Source organism: Tinamus guttatus, unplaced genomic scaffold (genome assembly GCF_059628265.1).
Source record: "Tinamus guttatus ecotype Peru unplaced genomic scaffold, ASM5962826v1 Tinamus_guttatus_pri_ptg000710l, whole genome shotgun sequence".
NCBI classification, from domain to species: domain Eukaryota; kingdom Metazoa; phylum Chordata; class Aves; order Tinamiformes; family Tinamidae; genus Tinamus; species Tinamus guttatus.
In genome coordinates this window covers 2,072,374-2,092,209 of record NW_028289244.1, presented here as the reverse complement: position 1 = coordinate 2,092,209, position 19,836 = coordinate 2,072,374, and the positions used below count along the sequence as shown (strand labels likewise).

General features: G+C 39.2%; 1 protein-coding gene across 1 annotated transcript; it reads left to right on the top strand.

Moving 5' to 3' along the window:
* Positions 1 to 3,579: 3,579 nt before the first annotated feature.
* Positions 3,580 to 17,517, top strand: CDKL3 (cyclin dependent kinase like 3). The gene is given in 10 exon segments (XM_088536909.1): positions 3,580 to 3,759; positions 5,454 to 5,648; positions 6,386 to 6,564; positions 6,951 to 7,063; positions 7,646 to 7,785; positions 10,712 to 10,800; positions 12,626 to 12,779; positions 15,027 to 15,134; positions 16,787 to 16,949; positions 17,312 to 17,517. Coding segments are annotated over 10 exon segments (1,512 nt in total). The 5' UTR covers positions 3,580 to 3,594.
* Positions 17,518 to 19,836: the final 2,319 nt, after the last annotated feature.

Genomic DNA, 19,836 nt, shown 5'->3' with positions numbered 1-19,836 from the left:
GGGGCGGGGCGCGCACGCGCCGGAGGGGGGGGCGGAGCGGCCCATCCTCAACAGGGGGCGGGGGGCGCAGCGCTGGCACCGCCCCCCCGGCACGTACCATGTCCCGCCGCGGGGGGAGCCGCCTCCGAGCGGACACAGGCGCCGCAGGGCTCGGAGCAAAAGCGCGGCGCGAACGGCAAGTTCTGCTTTATAAATCGATTCCTGCAGCGCAAACAGAGCCCAAAGATTTGAATGGACGCAAAAAAGGTGCCTAGGAATTGAAGTACTTGTCTTAGGATGCTGGAAGGGTGTGCTTGTTTGGCTTAGGGAAATAAGGCTAAGAACAGGCACAAATGCCTTCTATAAATACATCAGAGAGGCTGAGGAGACAGCAGCTAATTTAAACTAAACGACAATACTGGCAGAAGAACAAATGGGCATGGAAGCTGCTCAGGAATCATTTTAGGGAGATGCTTCTGCTCCTATTACTTTCCAAAACAGGGTAGTGCAGAACCAGGAAGTTGTGCTGATTCCCTCCCCACACTTACACTTTTTTTTTTTTTTTTTTTTAAATCCACATTACTCCAGCAGACTCGAGCAGATCTCTTTGAAACCACAACCTTTTTCTTATTTGGAGCCTTGGAAGTCAGCCTTGGAACTGCGATTTGTGCAATTACATGTGCCTCCACAGTTTGCTTTCAGGAGTATTTAGGGAGATCATAAACATCACGAGACTCATAACAAAGTGACAGAAATAAATACTGTCTTCATCCTTTTGCCCATTTCTTTTGCTTACAGAGCACTGACCTTTGGTTTTGGATGGCACACAAGCTGCTAGCTGCTTTTCACTCGAGTGCAGGTTTCAGAACATCACGGACACAGGCTGCAGACTGAGCAGGGCATTGGCCTCAAGTGGTGCTGCCCATGCTTAAGGCTGAGCTTTTATCCTGCAAAAACTTAAGCTTTGAACATGTTTTTAACCCATTGTACCATCTCAGTGAAAACATTAAGATGCTTAAAAAGTGAGGCATAAGAATTCACAAAACAAAGATGATTTTACATAGGAGTGAGCAAGTGAGCTTGAAAGGGTCAGTAATGAGAAACTCCTGTTGGGCTGGTTAGTTCATCATTTTGCTCTCATCAAAACAGTATTACTCCCTGCACTAAAGAGAAGTGGTTCATAGCAAGCAGTCTCCTTTCCTAGATTGCCCTCCTTTGCCCATTACATGCACCCCATGCCAGTCCCCCATCTTCAAGCAGTTTATATTTAGCACTAGCATAAGGGAGATGGCAGACTGTACAAAACAAGAGCAAGCTTGGGCCTGTATAAATCATTAACACAGGTTTAACAGCATCATTATTTCGATATTAACATGCTCTCTGCCACAACTGCACAGACATGGCACTGAAAGCAGCCCCTGCCCAAAGGGCAGTTCTCTCCCCTTTGAAGCCCATGCCACCCACATGCATCCACACCTCTGCTCCAGGGCAACATTCACTCCCTGCACAGAAAAACCCTTATTGGACAAACTGAAACGTTAATCCCGAAATCCTAATACGTTTTATTGAATCACTCTGGCCCTTGCCAAGCCCCTATCCTTCTTTAAAAAGCCACAGGCGCTGGGTTGGGTGGGCAGCCTGAGATGTGTCCAAGCAGCAGAGGGCACTGATGAGCTGCCCAGCTCCGCACTGCCAAAGCAGAAGGGCTGGACACAAATGACGCAAAACAGGATGGTCTCACATGTACTGGCATTATCTAATAATCCTTTATAAGTTCAGAAGCTCAGAAAATAACAGTGAAACAAAACTACTTGCCTTTACATTTGTCAAGACAGTCCATCTTCCTAGTAACTTGGTTATTTTTTTTTTCCCCTTCCAGGTCACTCTCTGATGCTGCAGTGGCCCTCTGGGAACATTTATTATTAATGTTGGCCAAACCCTAGAACCTAAAATTAGAGAAATGAATAAGCCAAAATCTCCGTTAGAATCTGCTTCTGTTCTTGTTCCTTACACTGGCAGCTCAGCAACCACCTGCAGAGCTGCCAAACAGTCCTTAGGAGAGACTATTCTTGTTTCAAAGCTTTCCCCCAACAAAGATAACCCAGCGGGGCCCAGGGCAAAATAGCATCTGACTTGCTCACCCTTATCCCAATACAGGAAGGAGTTAGTATCAAACAAAAACAGATGCCAGAAAAGAAAGGAAAGCAGCTTATTTGGTCCCACAAAGCAGCAGAAACAGTTGCCAGCCTCTGAACCCCTGTAACCTACTGACTAAAGGGAGTTTCTCCATCTTATTCTGATTACCAGCCTTGCCTTTCAGGGTCTCTGAACCTCAGTTTGCCTGGTACTGTTACTCTAATCCTACTTCATTATTCAGGTTCTTAGAAAAAATACCATTTTCAGAAGAAATCTTTGTGCAGCCCTACTTACTGTATCCTCCTATTCTGACAGTAAACAGTTGATAATTCTTCTTCAAACATAATACAATTAGGTGTGTCCTCTCTTAAAAAATATATATATTATTTAAATATTAATTTAAAAAAACTCAAAACATACCACCTAGAAGAGCAGGAAGCATGACCAAAAATCCAGAAAGCAACAGATACCACACCTGCCTCCCCTAAACCAACAACGTGACCAAGATGACTGTTCAATGCTTGCTCATGGTGACTCTGCTCCAGGTTGCTCCCTCTGCTTTGCTCAACGTCCCCCTCACTGCAGTGCCTTTTCCAGAGACCTAAAGGAGGTTACTCAAACTTTAACCTTAGTGCGTATAAAAAAAAAAAAGGCAAGAAGAAAAAAGAAGAAAGAAAAGACAAAAAGCACAAGAGTAACTAAGATGTATATATGTGTTTCTGCCGCTGGGGGGAGCAGAAATCTCTCCTTTCACCCACTGCATGCCTAACGTCCCCGCCCGCTAACACAAGCGCGGCCACGTCCGCCTCATTAATAAGCAATCAGACAATTGCGCCTCATTAATAAGTAATCAGGTGATTACTTTTTAATGAGTAACCGTAAGCACACTTATGCGGTCCTGCCAAGTTCAGGTATGAGTAGGGGCGCTGCGGCCGCGCGCGCCTTCCCTCAGCGCCAACGGCCGCCGCGCGGATCGCGCTGACGCCACAGGGCGGCGCGGGCCGCCGTTGCCATGGGCGGGCGCGGGCTCCGCGCTGCCCCCGGGACGGGGCCGGGCCGCTCGTCGCCCCGCAGCCGCGGGAGGCGGCGCCGGGTCGCGCTGCTGCGGCGGTTTGTGAGGGCCCGCGGGGAGCCGGTGCAGCCGGTACGGCCGTCGCGGGGCCCGCAACTCGCTGTAACTCCCTTTGTGTTTAAAGTCGGGGCCTGTGGGCATCTCTGTGTGAGCGAGCGAGCTCCGGGCTGTTCTTGTACACGCATGTATTAAAATTGAGCTAAGGCTTGTGAGCCTTCACCTTGAGTGTGTGCAAAAATGTTCAGGAAGGGGATTACTGCCGTCTTCGGGAGCTAACCGTCCCCCCCCCCCGCCCCCCCAGAAAAAAAAAAATATATAGATAGATAGATATATACTTAAGAAATTGTGCATACCTCCAAGTAACCCCAGCTTTCTATCTTCCTACAAAGAAGTAAGACCCAGTGAAGATGGAGATGTACGACGTCCTCGACAAAGTAGGAGAGGGAAGTTACGGGACAGTGGTGAAATGCAGGCACAAGGACACGGGGCAGACAGTGGCCATTAAGATTTTATATGATAAATCGGGAAAAAGTGCTAACAAAACTGCGATGAGAGAAGTGAAGTTTCTGCAGGTTTGTTTCTTTAAATATTTAAAACAAATGGCTTGATAATGAGAGCTGCATTGTTAGCAGCTCCAATGTGGTTGCTTGTAGGCTGCTTCATGCACAAAAGAGTGAAAAAGTATTTGTTTGTGAAATACTGTGCTGCTAAATATCTAAAGTAAATCTCAAATGTGAAGATAAAGTTCTGAGATGTTGATGAGAAAAATAGTCTGTGTTTAAGTAGTGGAAGAATATCTGTGAGTTGCAGAGGATTTTTAACTGTTTTAACTTTGTAATGTTATTATTGGGTGTACTTACTTAAAAACTACAAAGTCAGGTGGATAAATCTTTCAGTGCAGTTTATGTGAATACTGCAAGGAAAAACTTGCCTGTGCCTTTCTCATGGCAGTTTTTAACTGAAAACATTTCAACAAAACATGAAACATGTCAACTTTTCCTACTAGTCTATACTTGTGAATGAATTAAATGCTCAATAAAAATGTGTAACTTGTTTAATACCTGGTTGCTTGTTGCATTTGCTGGTCACTGTCTTGCACTGTGACCCTAAGATGTCTATGTTCAAAGAGGTGGATCCTCAGCTCCATCAGGCCACTGAGGGAGAAAGCAAAAATATAAGACCAATTTTGCTGTTTTAAATTGCAGGCTGCTCTGACTTCCCAAGTGGCTTTTTTTTTTTTTTTTTTTTTTTCCTGCAGTTGTGGATTATATCACTTTGGCTCTCTTCCCAGGATACTCCATGCACATTGGCCACAAAAGGGGTGGTGTATTTCTTATACCAGTTCTGTGTTATCTGTAAACAGAAGGGGAATTATCTGCAAATATTTGCTTATAAAGACACTGTAGTACTTCTGTATTGCAGTGGGGAGATTTCCCTTCAATGCCCGGTGGTCATAATGGAGTCTAGACCTATGTCCATGAAGTTCCATAATTTATAGTGAAATTGCAGGGTTGCAAATTTTGATTCTCAGTTTTATGATGTATTCAGCCCCACTTTTGCTCTTTGTGGTCATGGGACACTTTTTAAAAATTCAGTTCTCATCAATTTTTAATTAGGCATAATGGCACATTTTGCCATAATGATGCTTCAGCTTCTCTTCAAGTTAGTCTAAGTAGAGGCCCTTAGCTCTAAAAGTGATCTAATTTCATAGACCTCAGTGGCATTAATGAGACTTGATATCACTGATGACCAGATTCTTTATACAGAGCTGAACTGCTTCCAAACATCAACAGATAGTAATGTAAAAACAAGTAGTAGGTGGAGCAGTTTCTGCAATAGTGCATGTTTTCAGTGTGATTCCCCTTATAAATATGTTGCTTCTTGTCTATGATTTAGTAACATAAAGTGTGCACAAAAGCCTATTTTTAAGCTATGAGAATAGCTGTTCATTCCAGTGTTGTATTTCTATTTTAGACTCCTGCAGGTGATAGAAGTTTTTGACTCAGCATTAATAATCTCACACAAAAGTGGTCAGTTCTGGATATTCACCATCAAAGAAGCAGTGTTTATGTATTTTTTAATTTCAATAACATATGTTGAAATACTGGAGAAAGAGTGAAGGCAAAGAAACAAAGATTTGTAGCATATTTTCAAAATAATGTAAATCTTTAAGGATTGATCTCGTTATGCATTTCTAGAAGAGAAAGCCTATCCAAAGAGATATAAAAAGCGATGGTAGAAAGTGCTTTTCCTCTTTTACCAACAGCAATTTCACCATGAGAATATGGTCAACCTGATTGACGTATTTAGGCAGAAAAAAAGAATTCACTTGGTGTTTGAATTTGTTGATCATACAATTTTAGATGAGCTCCAGCATTATTGCCGTGGATTGGATAACAAAAGGCTTAAAAAATACCTCTTCCAGATACTACGAGCAATTGAGTATCTCCACAACAATAATGTAAGTACTTACTGTAAAGATTGAGCATAAAACAGTACTATAACTTTCAGACCAAAATTATTTTTATAGTGCTTTGTTATAAAAGTATTGATGGTATTTTTTCTTGAGGGGAAAAAAAAAGGTTTTGTTTCTTTTTAATAGTTTTAAGTCTTTCTGGTTGGCTAGAAATTATCTGCAAATTTGAAACAAAGTAGTAAAGAGAAAGCTGATTAGACGATCAGTGTAGTATTTGGGCTCTTTAGTAACCGGACCAATCTCTGAAATTCTGAAAAGCTAAATGTGCTTAGTACTTCAATTGTTCTCCAGCCTATTTTGTTATTCTCAGTTAATCAACTGCCTTTTCAACTGTCATCCCTGGTGTTGCAGTGTTTCACAGAAGCTGAAAGCACCTTCCCTACTCCCACCTTGTCCTTTTCTTTGTACTGGTCTCATTTCTGCTAATCACTTTTGCTTAATTCTGCTGTGGAGAAGTAGGGCATTGTGCAGAAATCTCATTCACCTTCTCTCATCGCCTACATTAAGCAGTTGCTATTTACAGTAGTATTAGCACATGGATGACTTAGGAAAATTGGGGCATTCTGTCTTCCAGGGTCAATTCTGACACAGCAGGAGGGCGGAGGGGATTCAGCATTGGGTTTGTTTGTTTTCATTTTACAGAACAATAAGATACAGAACCTGTTTTATATTAAACTGATTTCTGTGTGCGTATTTTCTTATTTATTTATTTATTTCTTCAGATCATACACCGTGATATCAAACCTGAGAATATTTTGGTATCTCAAAGTGGAATCACCAAACTCTGTGACTTTGGGTTTGCTCGCACGTTAGCCAAAGCTGGTGATGTTTATACAGATTATGTGGCCACGCGATGGTACAGGGCTCCCGAACTGGTTTTAAAGGACCGGACGTATGGAAAGTACGTGGACTTGTTTTGTTTTGCCTCTTGCTCAGTTGGGATAGGGGAAGCATTCTTACCACATGGACTTTTGCTACAGCATAACATGAAAAAAGGAAAATCATTAGAACTGTATATAAACTGTAAGGAACTGTAAAGTAGAAGATACTGTAAAAGTTATGAAAGTTTTGTGCTTTCTGAGGTGTAACTTACGTGGTTGACAATATGATAACTTGGACATATCAGGGTTTTTTAGTGTGTAATTCTTGCTAAGTATTTTACTTTGTAATATTTACTTTTTTTTTAGTAATACTGATTTTTTTTTCTAAATATTTCTTTTAAATACTACTTCTCTTCATTTAACATCTCCTTGTTGCTGAGATCCTTATTCCTTTTTCTGATCATAGACCCGTTGACATCTGGGCTCTAGGTTGCATGATGATTGAGATGGCTACTGGCAATCCATATTTACGTAGCAGCTCTGACCTAGATTTACTTCATAAAATTGTGACTAAAGTAGGTGAGTATTCCTGTTCTGTAAATCAGACAGTATTTAGGGAAAAGCTTTTATATGACATTAATTTGATTCTTGTATAATCTGCTAACATGGATTCGTGCATAGCTTATTGAAGGGTCAGGATTATTAAGTAAACAATTACGTGTTTTTCTAATACAGTCCTGTCAGCAAGACAGATTTGGGATTGTAGATTCAATTCTGTATGTCATGTTGTTTGATATTGGTTAATAATAGTAGGAATTATTATGGTAATGTGAACTACAGACAGAGAAGCAAGTATCTTTTTCATAAGCTGGAACTATTTCTTTCTCAAACATTACATATAGTTTATAGGGCAGTAGAGTCAACTAGAAGGACCTGCTTTTATATTGCTGTTTTCTTTGAATGAGGAAGTTGGAGGAATAGAGCCATGTTTCATGGCTGAATAGATTTCAGCCTTGAAAACTGCCGGCTTTATGATGAGATTTTTTAAAAATGTATTTTAGCCATCTGCATGCAAATAACAGAATAAGATTATGGTGTATAATCTTTAGATCTGTTTTAACCAGCTAATTTATTATCTCTTCATAATGTACTTTTTTACAGGCAGTTTGACACCTCATCTTCAGAGTATTTTTATAAGAAGTCCAGTTTTTTCAGGGATGGTACTTCCTGAAGTCCAGCATCCTAAAAACGCAAGGAAAAAGTATCCCCAGCTCACTGCGTTGCTGGCTGATATGGTTCATGTATGTTAGAGGAGGCCTGAGTATCACACTGGATAATGATTATTACTTGCCATTGTGTATAATTGATAACCTTAACTGCCAAGAACCCTGTGTCTAACATGTAGTCACTGCAATCCATGGTAGCCTGTCTAAATCTGGGACAGGAATCTATTTTGGGGTGTGCAACTCCTCTATCCAGCTGCTGTGCCAGAATATCACTCCAGATAAGTTATCCTAGGATTTGCAGGAGTCTTTTCTGTTTTATAGAGTGATTTTTTTCCACTAAGTTGGAGCTTAGGACCTCAAGGTTTAGGATACAAGAACTACATACATCCAAAAGTACTTGATTTAAGATAATATTTCAGTATGTGTACAAAATTGAAATGAGTGTTTGAAATAAGTTTAACCTGTCAAATATGTTTTTTCTTCCTATCAGTACAACTGCATATGAGAATTCCTTTGTACATTATGCTAATTAATCTGCTCTATGGTATTTCCTATTGGAATTTCCATTCAATTCTGGCCTTTATCCTTAACTCATGAGAGTCAGTTTAATTGGGAATGTCCAAATATCAGGAATGTGGACCATTAGAGCTTGCTAATTAGAGAAGTTAAGATTTTCAGAAGTGCCAAGGAGATTCTGTAGAACATTCAGTCACATTTTTCATAAGCACTTAAGCTTATTTAAATTCATTATTGTTATAATTACTATATTCACTGAAATACAGTTGCAGGCAACAATACTTCAAAAAATAAATAAAAGCTTTGTATTCTGTTTGGTCATGAATCTTGTTTCCTGAAGTCAGTCAGAACAGGAATGGGCTTAGGTTTTACCACTTCCATTAAGAAAAACTAAAAATCCAATAATCAGTCAATTTTCTGTCATATAAAGATTTGAGAGCTGATGGAGGAGGAATAATCTAATTGTGGTGCATTTTCTTTCTCACTAGCTTATTCTGTCTCTTTGACAGCATACCTGAAATGTGCTCTTGCATATAGAGAGCTTGTTCATTAAGTCTTAAAATAACTGACAAGTGGAAAGCTTCTTTACAAACCCATAATGGTAGTGCTGATACCAGGCATTTCTAGTAATCTATTAGCATCATACAAATTTGAACAAAAGCTGTGAAGTACTTTGTTCTGTAAAGACCAGCGAAGCTTTTACTTAGCAGGGTTTCTAGCTAAAAATTCTTTCTTTGGCAATAGAAAAGACTGTTATTTTCAGAGAAGCGAAGGATCTCATTCACTTATTGGGGATTGGGAAAATGAAGGGCTGGCAGCACAGATTTCCTTCAGTGTCTGAACTGCAACGTTAACAAGGGCTGACTGCACAAGTTGAAGGGGACACTGCTACAGTTTTATTCCTTCCTTTTCTCTCTAGCTCTCTTATGTCTTTGCAAACCTCCCGCAAGTGAGGTTTGTACTATCCTGTAGTGATAGGTCTGTTTAAACCTCTCGCAAGAACACACTGATTTTGCTGATGATGGTTTGGCTTTGTGATAAAGGTGTTATGACAACTGGTTTCTTTACATAAGATGAAATGTAGCTTTGAACTGAAATGTATTAGAGAAGAAAGGGGAATTTTTTTTATCTGTGATTTTATTTGTTTCGAGGATTTTTTTTTTTTTTTTGATAAGGGAAGTTGACACTTTCTATGCATTTGGAAGGTATTAACCCATCTATTTTAGACATTGAGACATCTAGCTTCATTTGAAGACTGTTTTTCATCTGAACAGTCAATGGAGACAAGCTAGGGACACGAGGAGTACACTTCAGATCACCTTAATCAGGCAATAATTAAACTCTTAAATCAGAGGTTTTAGATTGCTTATGGAAGAAGCTCTGCTTCTTTTGGTATAGGGCTCCTACCTTTTTTACGCAGACCTTTAAGATGCTAAAGATGAGCAGCCTTAAAGTTAAGCAGTGAGACTTAACGTAATCTAGTTAAGGAAACAAAAGAATTTATGAATGTGATGTACAGTGGATATAGCAAGCTAAGATCTAGAATCACTGATGGCACTGTTAGCTGATTTGTCTACTAGTTGCAAAATTCTTGTATATTCTAATACACTCAGAGAAGTCTTCATATTTTGGAAATAATCTGTAGCCATAGATGCCATGTTCTCCTAAACAGCAAAAAGATCCAAGCTGATAACTTTATGGGAGCTTCTCTTGCATATTTCCTCTTCCATGCTCAAAAATTGCAAGACGGTAAGAACTTCAGGCTCTGTTTGTGTATATGGATAATAAGAAGTTTATAGCACACTTGAGTCCCAAAGAAGGAAGAAAATACTCCAATGAGGGGAGCTAAATGCAATTTGGAAATAAAGATATAGGGACAGATCATCGGCCACTGAGAAAAAGGCAGCACAGGAGTTCAGAGCATCCTGGGTTGATGTATGGTTGCCATGGCTGCACTGATGCTCCATTCATAAGCCCCACCTAGCAAATTAGAAAGTATTTGGGGACAGTTCTCAGCCAGCAGAGTGCTCCTACAGGGAATATTCTCTGCAGTATAATTTAACAAAAACTCTAGGGCCCCTACCTACCCTAGAATTAGGAGCTAAAATAGTAATTCACCTTCCAGCCACCCTCAAATTCAGTCCGGTGAGCCAAAAAAGTGAACTAGATTACACAGCAACAGAATAGGATCCAGACATCCTAGATGTTACTGAAACAGGTTCAATGATTAAAAAGAGATAATTCGAAGACAGAAATTGTGAATACTACCGGATGGAAAGTTTTCTTATAATGTAAGGATAAGTTTTGAAATGAAAACATATGAACTTGTAGCTATGCATACACTAATGTACTAATATTGCCTGTAAAATGTGAACTGATATTGGTTTATTACTACATTTGGTAATGCACAATTTCATATCCATTGTAGCCTACTATCTCATTATGAGATGCTTTCTTCTAAAGTAATCTTCCTGATATGTTGCAGGCTTGTTTACAAATAAACCCTGACGATAGGATCTCCTGTTCGGATCTGCTGAGGCATGACTATTTTACTAAGGATGGATTTGTTGAAAAGTAAGCATTTTATTAGTCTCTAGAATATAAGAAGCTCTGGCTTGCAGATTATTGAGCAGACTTTCACAAGTGCTGAGAACTCAGAAATATAACTAGAATAAGTAAGATACACAATTAAAAACTAAAATCCTGTACACTGCTAAGCACTTGAGAAGCTCATGTCCTAGATGTGTCAAGCACAGAATTAAGGAATCCTGTTTACAGCAATACTGTATGCTTCTATTTCTGTATCTTTTTGTAAAAAAGATACTTGCACTTGAGGCTTCACAAACTGCTACACTCCTTAATGTTATATTTGATAATGCTTGTGAAAAAATTGTGCTCTCCATTGATGAGTATCACTTAGCAATAACTGTTTGCAGGGGAAAAATCCGCATAGTGAGGGAAAATTGAGACATAGGATCATGCTCTGACTAATGAAGATGAAACTGCATACTGCCACCCACACAGAGGCTGTCCCATGCTCTGAATAAAACCTTAGTCAAAATGACATTCTTTGTGCAATTATAATGCATACAGAGAGGACAACAGATTATGGTTGCTCAGAAAATATTATTTCTGATGTTTAATTTGTCAAATTCTTGACTTTACTGCAAAAAACCCTTCATATGGCACTTTGTAAAATAATTTTAAAATATTTATTTAACATTACTCTTAACCTATTTAGGGCATCATAGTGTGATATAGTTTTAAGCATGATTTTGCAGTCATTTCTCTAAAAATTATGACTAGCTTTGTGTGAACAGCACTATCTTGTGTTCAGCTCGTTAGCCACCAGGTGTGGCTATAGAGCCTGGGCTGGTGCTTTGGAAATAGGTGGGATTTCTTTCATCAGTCTATACAGCAACCATTGCTGGCAAGGACATAATACTGCAGGCTTGCCTTCTTCCTTGGAAAGCCCAGGCCCTGCTCAGGAGCTGTAACTACTAACACAAGTGGCTGTTAGTACGTATGGAGTTTTTTTTTTATTCAGACATAGTGTAGGTTTTTCTTGTTTTTTTTTTTAATTTCTTTATTCTTTTTTTTTTTTTTTTTTTACCGCAAAGCACATAGAAGCATTTGCAGGTTACGTGTTCCTTTTTTCTAATTTCTGATCAGTAAGGGAAAGTGTGGCTTGTAGCATTTCCTGTTTTGGCCCCTGATAACCACACTTCTCAAAAATGTCTTCTAGCATGCACAATTTAAACTATATAATAGCTATATATAATAAAATTTAAACTATATATAATAAAAACTATATATAATATTTTGTAGTTAGAAATATTAAAATGCTAATTAGGACAATGGCCATATTAAATGCAATATAAAATCACTGAGACTTTTTTGTGAAATTCCCCTTTTCAGGCTTCATTTGACACTGTAGTGTCAAATATTTAGTAAAGGAGAACTGAAGCATAAAAACATTAGAGGGTGGCCAGTCATTTGGTGAACTGATCAAACTTCAGAGGCATTTTGTTTATATATGAAAGCTTCCTTGCTCTTTAGAGATAAATGAAACAGTTCATAATTTGTCAACATCAAAACTGTCAACATCAAAACTGAATAAAATTTGCATCATTAAATCCTTTTTTATAAGGAACAGAGTATTTACAGGTTTAAAAACATTTTAGCCTATTTGAAAAGCCAAGCATCAGTTGTGTGCTAGATATGTTGTTTATTGACACTCTATTTTTAACACAGACTTGGCATTACCGTTGGAACTACTCGTGAGGTATTTGGCACTCTAAGTTGTTAAATAATGGATTTAGTTTAGATGCTGACAGATTATTTTAAGAGAAATTATTATTTAATATAACTTAAAAGATTTTTTCCTTTTTCTTCTTAGGTTCTTACCAGAACTGAAAGCCAAATTCTTACAAGAAGCAAAAGTGAATTCTCTTCTAAAATTCACAGGGAGTAACAATAATGTTGGACTACTAAAAGATGAAAAGAGAAGTGCTCATATTAATGCCTGTCTGAATGACCCAGCATTTAGGAAGGTGAGAATCGATTTTCTTAAAATGTTTATTGCTGCATAAAATTTTCATTTTAACTACAACACTGTCTTATTAGATTAAATATTTGTCTTCATGCAGTTCAATCAAATCAGTGGCATTGCAGTGGAAAAGTGCATGTTGCTTGATCTGTTTTGGGAGATGGGTATTTCAAAATCAAAGAGAATGAAGGTGCATTGGATTCAAGCACACGCTCATACATTTTTATAGTAAGATGATGGATGATATGTTTAAACATTCTGCTGAGCAAGTGCTGAACAAGAGATAAAGTAGCTGCAGTTAGAGTAAATACAGTGGGGGTTAATGCGTGAAGGAGCAAACTTCAAAGACTTGTTTGGTATATTGCTACTTTCCTGCTTTTCCTGACGGCTGGTTCACTCGCACCATTTCAGGCTGCTTGTATTTTACAGGTGGTTTTTAAACAGCAGACTAAAAATATTTTCATTAGTAACAGATTCTTCCTCGTAGGGAGTATGGAACATTTCTGGTGATTTACCCATTGTTGCTTAGTATCTTGTCACAGTGACAGAACTGTGGCACTTCCTCAGTGATACAATTCTGTATATTCACCTGTTTCTGGAAAATTCAAGGACCAGTTAACTGAGAAACTGATGATGTGTAGTGCCCAGAAACACCACAAATGAGCAAGTGGCAGCACTGAGGTTACGCAGAGGAGCTGCCACGTCCTGGGAGGGACTGAGAACAAAGCAGGAACTGCAGTGATGGTGCATGGGGTTTGCATCAAGCCATTCTTAGCTATTTCATAATTCTAGTCCAACAATTCAGGATAATCCCAGTCTCCATGGTGGAAAAGTAAGAGCATCATACTAAAATTTTTTTTTTAAATACTATGTTAAAACACTACCAGAAATCTGTTCACTTTCCAGGTATAAAGTCCCTTTAGGTTTAAGCTGTGAATGTTGTAAAGCATTTTGAGTGCTTTTTTTTTTTCAACATGCTATCTGTAAACTTCTAAGTATTCTTCTTTATACTTCTACTTTCTATATGTATACTTCTTTATTCTGCAGAACAACCAAAGATTTGATTGTAGAGCAAGTGCTGTCAGATGCTCAAGACTGTTATTTTTTTCCTCTAGTTGCTTTTGATTGCAGGCATGCTCATTATCTCAGAAAACCACTCAAGCAGCACTGTAGTTTTTAAGCTAATAAGATGCTCCTTTAAAGAGTTCTTGGATCTATTTTCCCTTAACTGTGTTTTCTCAATATGAATAGATCCTTTAATTTCAGACTCCAAGAGCTATGTTAGAAGACAATGTTCAAATCAGCAGTGCATGCTGAGGTATTTCATCATTTCCAGGTCCCCATGTACTTTTTGTTGTGTTTTTTTCTTTTTTTGTGTGTGTTTTTTTCCTGCCCCTCTCTAAGACCCCACAAGGGTTAACAGAGAGAAGAATAACAACCCTAGGACCCGGGGAAGGAAAAAGCCAACATCTAGAGGAGCTCTCAGTAGAGTGGAAGTCACCAATAGGCTGTGTGAATGCTTCTCTTCGGAAAAGCATCCGGGGTGGGAACTGGCTTTTACTCCAGAATTGTTCCTTCCCCCTTTCTGGGGATGGCAAGAGTGGCCTACTTTCCTAACCGCTTTCTTCACCTGATGGAAGCTTGTTTGGGGAACATGGAATTTGTTGATGAGTGGAATAAATCTAGTTCTTTGTGAGTTACAAGAAATAGAAGTTTATTTCCACGTGTGAGGGCAGCTGGCAGGTCAGCAGTCCCCTATGCATGTCTGGTTCGTTTGGTCTCTATTCTTCAGCCCAGCTTTCAACTGCTACACCCCAAATGGCAAAAAACAAGACCAAAGACAAGGATAATGGTGGTGCAGAGAGAGGGCTGGCAGGTGCCAGCTTGGGTTAGGGGACGTGGGAGTGTCCCTTGTTTGCAGTGTCCCATGGTAGGACCCGGGGGGCACCAGAGCACCATTGCCTGGAAACCCCAGCTCCCAAAGGGAAAAGGTCTGGGAAAAGGAAAGCAATGTTGCTTATGAAACTATTGCATTTAATACAGCCATTGTCCTAATTAGTATTTTAATACTTCTACCTATAAAATACCATAACAATAAAAGCAATCGTGGTTAATGGCCAATTTTGAGACACTAAACCCTGAACTTCTGCTCTCAAGGAATACTTGGGCTCTAGTATGACTGAAAGCAAGAAAATATAAAACAGTATCTAATTTAGAGTGTGTATCTATTTTGACATAGTGTTTGTTCTAGGATGTCAGAAAGGACAAAAAATCAAGGAATCTAAAAGTAAAAGTTGCCAAAGTGAAAGGTAGGAAAAAAGCAATTGCAGAGATGGAAAAAACTAGTCAAGAAGACGCAGTTATTCAACAGGCTGCTTTCTCACGGCGTGGTTTTCCTGAAGAGGCCAACCCCAACCTACCCGATGTGCTGGGCTCTGCCAGGGCCAGCAGAGATCTGTCCAGGACGGAGGGTCCTCTGTCGCCGGGCAATTGTTCAGCAATGCCACCCATCCGTGCAACCTGCAGCAACCTCACCGCGGCAAACTTCAACTCGCACTTCCCAATTTCTAGTACCAGGTCAGCATCGCTGGGGCCTTTCTCTAAATGAGGCAGCTAGTAGTGGTTTTAACTTAAAAAAAAAAAAAAAAAAAAAAAAAAAAGTGGACTTACCAACTCTATTTTATCTGTTGTTAGGGTTGGCTCTAGGCTGGCTTTGGCAAAAATATCTGATGCAGTTCATGCTGCCTCCTTTTTAATGAAGATGTTCTGCCTGCTGAGATGGCTGGTCTTGGCATAATTGAGATTTCGCTGAAAAAAATGAGAAGGGACAAAAGCCACGTCAGACCACACTTTGCTTCTAAAATACTGTTTTTGCAGAAAGTTATCTTTTCTGAACTTCCGCAAGTGTGTCAGCAAAACGAGCATTATGAACCCTGCTCATTATAATACTCTCTTTCCTGATGTTGTTATGGTCCTGCTAAATTCTACTTCTCACATGTAAATATGGTTCCTTTTGTCTACAGCACTCACTGGCATGTTGGTCAAAAAGCTACAACATTCCTTTGCTCCATTTCACATGATATGTATCATTCTAAATGCAATCTGTTACCATTGGGGAGCATTATTTGAAGTATGCATTTATGTTCAAATTTCAGTATACTTTTATAACTGTGAGGGGGCTATATACTGCTACCTCCCAGCTCTTGAATGGCCCAGCTGTGTTGCATTTGTTTATCACAGGGCATCGGAAAAAACAAAGAAAATAAGTCCCTGGCAGCAAGTGGGACAGATGGGAACCAGTACCAAACAGGGGGAAGAGTCTGGGTGTCAGGTATGTGTATTTTCTTTGTTTTCTCATTTTGATTGACCTATATATTTTGAAATGTACCAGCCGGAGGTTATTTAAGGAGAGTCACAATGATCCTTATAGCTTGTCTATTGGTGGTGACAATTGTAACATGTTAGGTCCACCAAGAAGGAAACTGTAGTCCAGTAAAGCTGTTGGATTTTCATCCTGGACTTCACTGAAATTAGATATAGAACAAATCTTTCCTCACTGGAGTTTTTTTGGAGTGATTGTACAAACTTGGCTGCAGCTTCACTCTTTGGCATGTGCGAGCTCTCAGCGCATTCCCTGAAGACCTCCCCTCTCTGCTTCTTACTATTTTTTACTTCTAAAACTAAGATGATGAACAATGCAGGGTAAGAAGTAGCTCCATCCTTTCATGGCTAAGTGCACACTGGGGACCCACAATTATGACAGAACTTTCTAAGATTTGTGAATTATAAACGCTCTGGAGGTTCTCAATGGTGTTCATTTACGGTGTAAGAGAGCCGTATGTCTGGTACTTCAGAAGAGTGGATCTAGGGCCCCCACTGAAATATGAATTCTTAATATATTTTACTATGCTTAGCTGGCAGGAACCTTTAGAAAATAAAGCAGTAACTAACAGGCACACCACGCACACCTTCAGACATATTCTGATTTTTTTTTTTTTTTTTGGTATTTAGATGCAGTCGGGAAAGGTTGCGGCATATGAACCAACTGCTCAGATTGATCAAACGGTCAGCGTGAAGCAAAAGAAATGTGGTGTTGCAAAGCCAGAGAAAAAAGACATCCGCTTCCCAGAACTGTTAAGAACATCACAACACAAGGAGCTGAAAGGCCTGGAAGGTAGGAAACTCAAACTGGCTTTGCAGGTGCGCAAATTGGAAGCTGGTTCGAGCAGAGAAGTATGAGTGAGAACTAAGCCCTAAATAACCAATAAGAAGCTTTGGTAGAAAGTTCTTAGGTGAAAATATGCATCAGATTAGACAGGAAAAAAAAGTGTGAGTTTTTAGGCTTCAATAATATTTCTTGTAAACACATGAAAGGCGAGAAAATTATTACTCTATAACAATTATTTTTTAAGTGAAAAATCTCTAAAATAGTTCAGTTTCCAAATCAATCTATTTAGGCATAGAATTTGAAGGTAAATGGAGAATGTAGAAAAGAGGACAAACCCTAAAAAATAATTATGTATCTCTTTGTGAAAGCTAAACAGGTAAAAATGCTGAAGAGGGAGGCGAAGAATTCTGAAGTATCTAAAATACCTTCTTTACTCAATGCTGATCAGTGCTAAGAAAAACAAGAGGTAAATGAGCATGTTAGTGAAAAATATATGATGGATTATATAATTGTAGATGTAACAGTCAATCCACTAACTATCTGTTCTCAAAATGATTTTCAGACTGTGGAATAAAACACACAAAATAAACTCGAGCAATCTTTCCTGGAATAAGCAATGTACCAGCATGTGAAACTCTAGAATCTTTGTTCTGAATCTTTGACAAGTTAATATGTCTGTTTAATGATGTGGGGGATTTTAGAGGTTTGCTGTGGTATGTATGCATTCCGCAGGAGTGGTTTCAATGTGATCATGAAGCAGCTGATTTTTATTAAAAATCTGTATTTCCAAAGGTTCTGTTGCTTATTTCTCTTACATCTCTTGTATATTCTCTTGCTAATTTGTTGTTAGCTTCCTTCTAATGCATCTCCCAGCTGGTCCCTGGCATTGCTAGGAAGTTGTTAAAATGAGTACCTTGGAGATGAGTTTGGATTTGCATTTTTTTCCTATTTTCCTGTTTTATATTTTATGGTTTTATCTCTCTCTGCAGTAGATTTATGAGGAGCTTCTTTGCTTCCTCCCACCCTGTCTATGCAAACTGGTAAGTTCACAGTTGGAAGTCTGTTAAGTAACAACTGTTTTATCACAATAAATGTTTTTAGTTTATCCCCTTTCATGGTATGGAGAGAAGAAAAATATTCTGCATCTAAAGATTGACTCCCTCAATTTTTATTCTCATCAGTTGGGAAAAATTACAAACCACCTAAGATAGTAGGTGGTGGAAAGCTATGCAAAAGTAAAAGAAAAAGACTGAGTGTCTGAGTTCAAATGCTTTTCTCTTTATGGCTCAGATAGCTACTGAATGTCTTGAAAATATAAACAGACTTTTAGATACTACATTTTGTGTCAATAAAAAGTCACACCATCAAAAAATAGAATAATCTGTACATGGCTTGATTTCTTCATATTTAATCTTGCGTGGTTTATTAAACTTGTGAATATTGTGATTCATTCCCTTTTGCTGTCTGGCCTGTGATTTGTTGCCAACATGCTATGCAGGAATGATGCTGCTGCTGTTGGAAGCTCAGTAGAGTGTTGACTGATGTAGACAGACTGTAATGGATGTTTTAGTGGGCTATCTAAGCTTCACAGTGCACATGCGGAGGGGTGAAAAAGCAACGTTAGCCCTCTGAACAAAGCAGATTTACTACAGATAAATCTGTAATGACCTCAGCCGGGCATAACCAATTTACTAGTTAACCAGAATACTCCACAAATTTGTGTTTCAGTATTTATAAAGGGTATTCTATACATAGCTCTTCCTCACAGTAATAAACTAGTACATCTGCCTATCCTATATCCTTCAAGAGTGGCAAGAAGGAGGATCCAGGCAACTACAGGCCAGTCAGCCTCACCTCCACCCCTGGAAAATTGATGGAGCAGCTCATCCTGGCTGGTGTCTCCAGGCACGTGGAGGACAAGCAGGTGTCAGGAGTAGTCAGCATGGATTCACTGGGGGGAAATCATGCTTGTCTAACCTGACAGCCTTCTGGGATGGAATGACCGGCTGCATAGATGAGGGGAGGGTGGTGGATGTCACCCATTTGGATTTCAGCGAGGCTTTTGACCCTGTCCCTCACAACATCTTCCTGGGCAAGCTGCGCACTGTAGGTTAGATGAGCTGGACAGGGAGGTGCATTGATGATCTCCAACCTCACCCATTCTGTGATTCTACGCTCAAAGAGCCCTAAGAGATTACACTGAGATTTGGATGCCAGACTATTTCTAAAATCTTGTCCTCTGCCTCTTCTAATTCTCTTTTCCATACAATATTCTGTTAAAATCTCTCTCTATATATTCCTTATTACTGGAAGTAGGGAGCTGAGGTCTTAATTTCATCAATTTCAGAAAACAAACAAAAAACTTTAGATGGGCTAAGGGTTAATTACAGCCACGAAAAGTAGATTTGATTCAGTGCACTGCAACTCAGAAGGTAAAGATGCATTTCTTGAGGATCTCAAAGAAAAAAATGGTACCTACGAGGCTTTAAAAAAAGTGTAAAAGGGAGAAAGGAAATGCTTCAAGAATAAATAGTAAGGTATTTTCTATTTAAAGTGCCTGGATCTGGCACTAGTCTGGGAAACATCTGGACTGTGTTCCTTGCTGTGCTGCTGGCCAAGGTGATCTCAGTAAATAATCTTATTGCTGAACACTTCAGATTCCCCTTCTGTGAAGTGCTATCAACTTTTGAAAAGTTCTCTGAAATCCTGCTGATGGAAAACACTATTTATTTGAGTGTCTTTTTGGTTTTTGTCTGTGAGCTCTTTTAGAAATGTGCTAAGTCTGCTCATGTACAAGGTTTAAAAGGATGGTCAGAGAAGATCTAATAATCAACTAATCTCTGCTGTTAAAAAAAAATGCCCCAGGAAATGAGCAGGATTTTTCTCTTTTGGT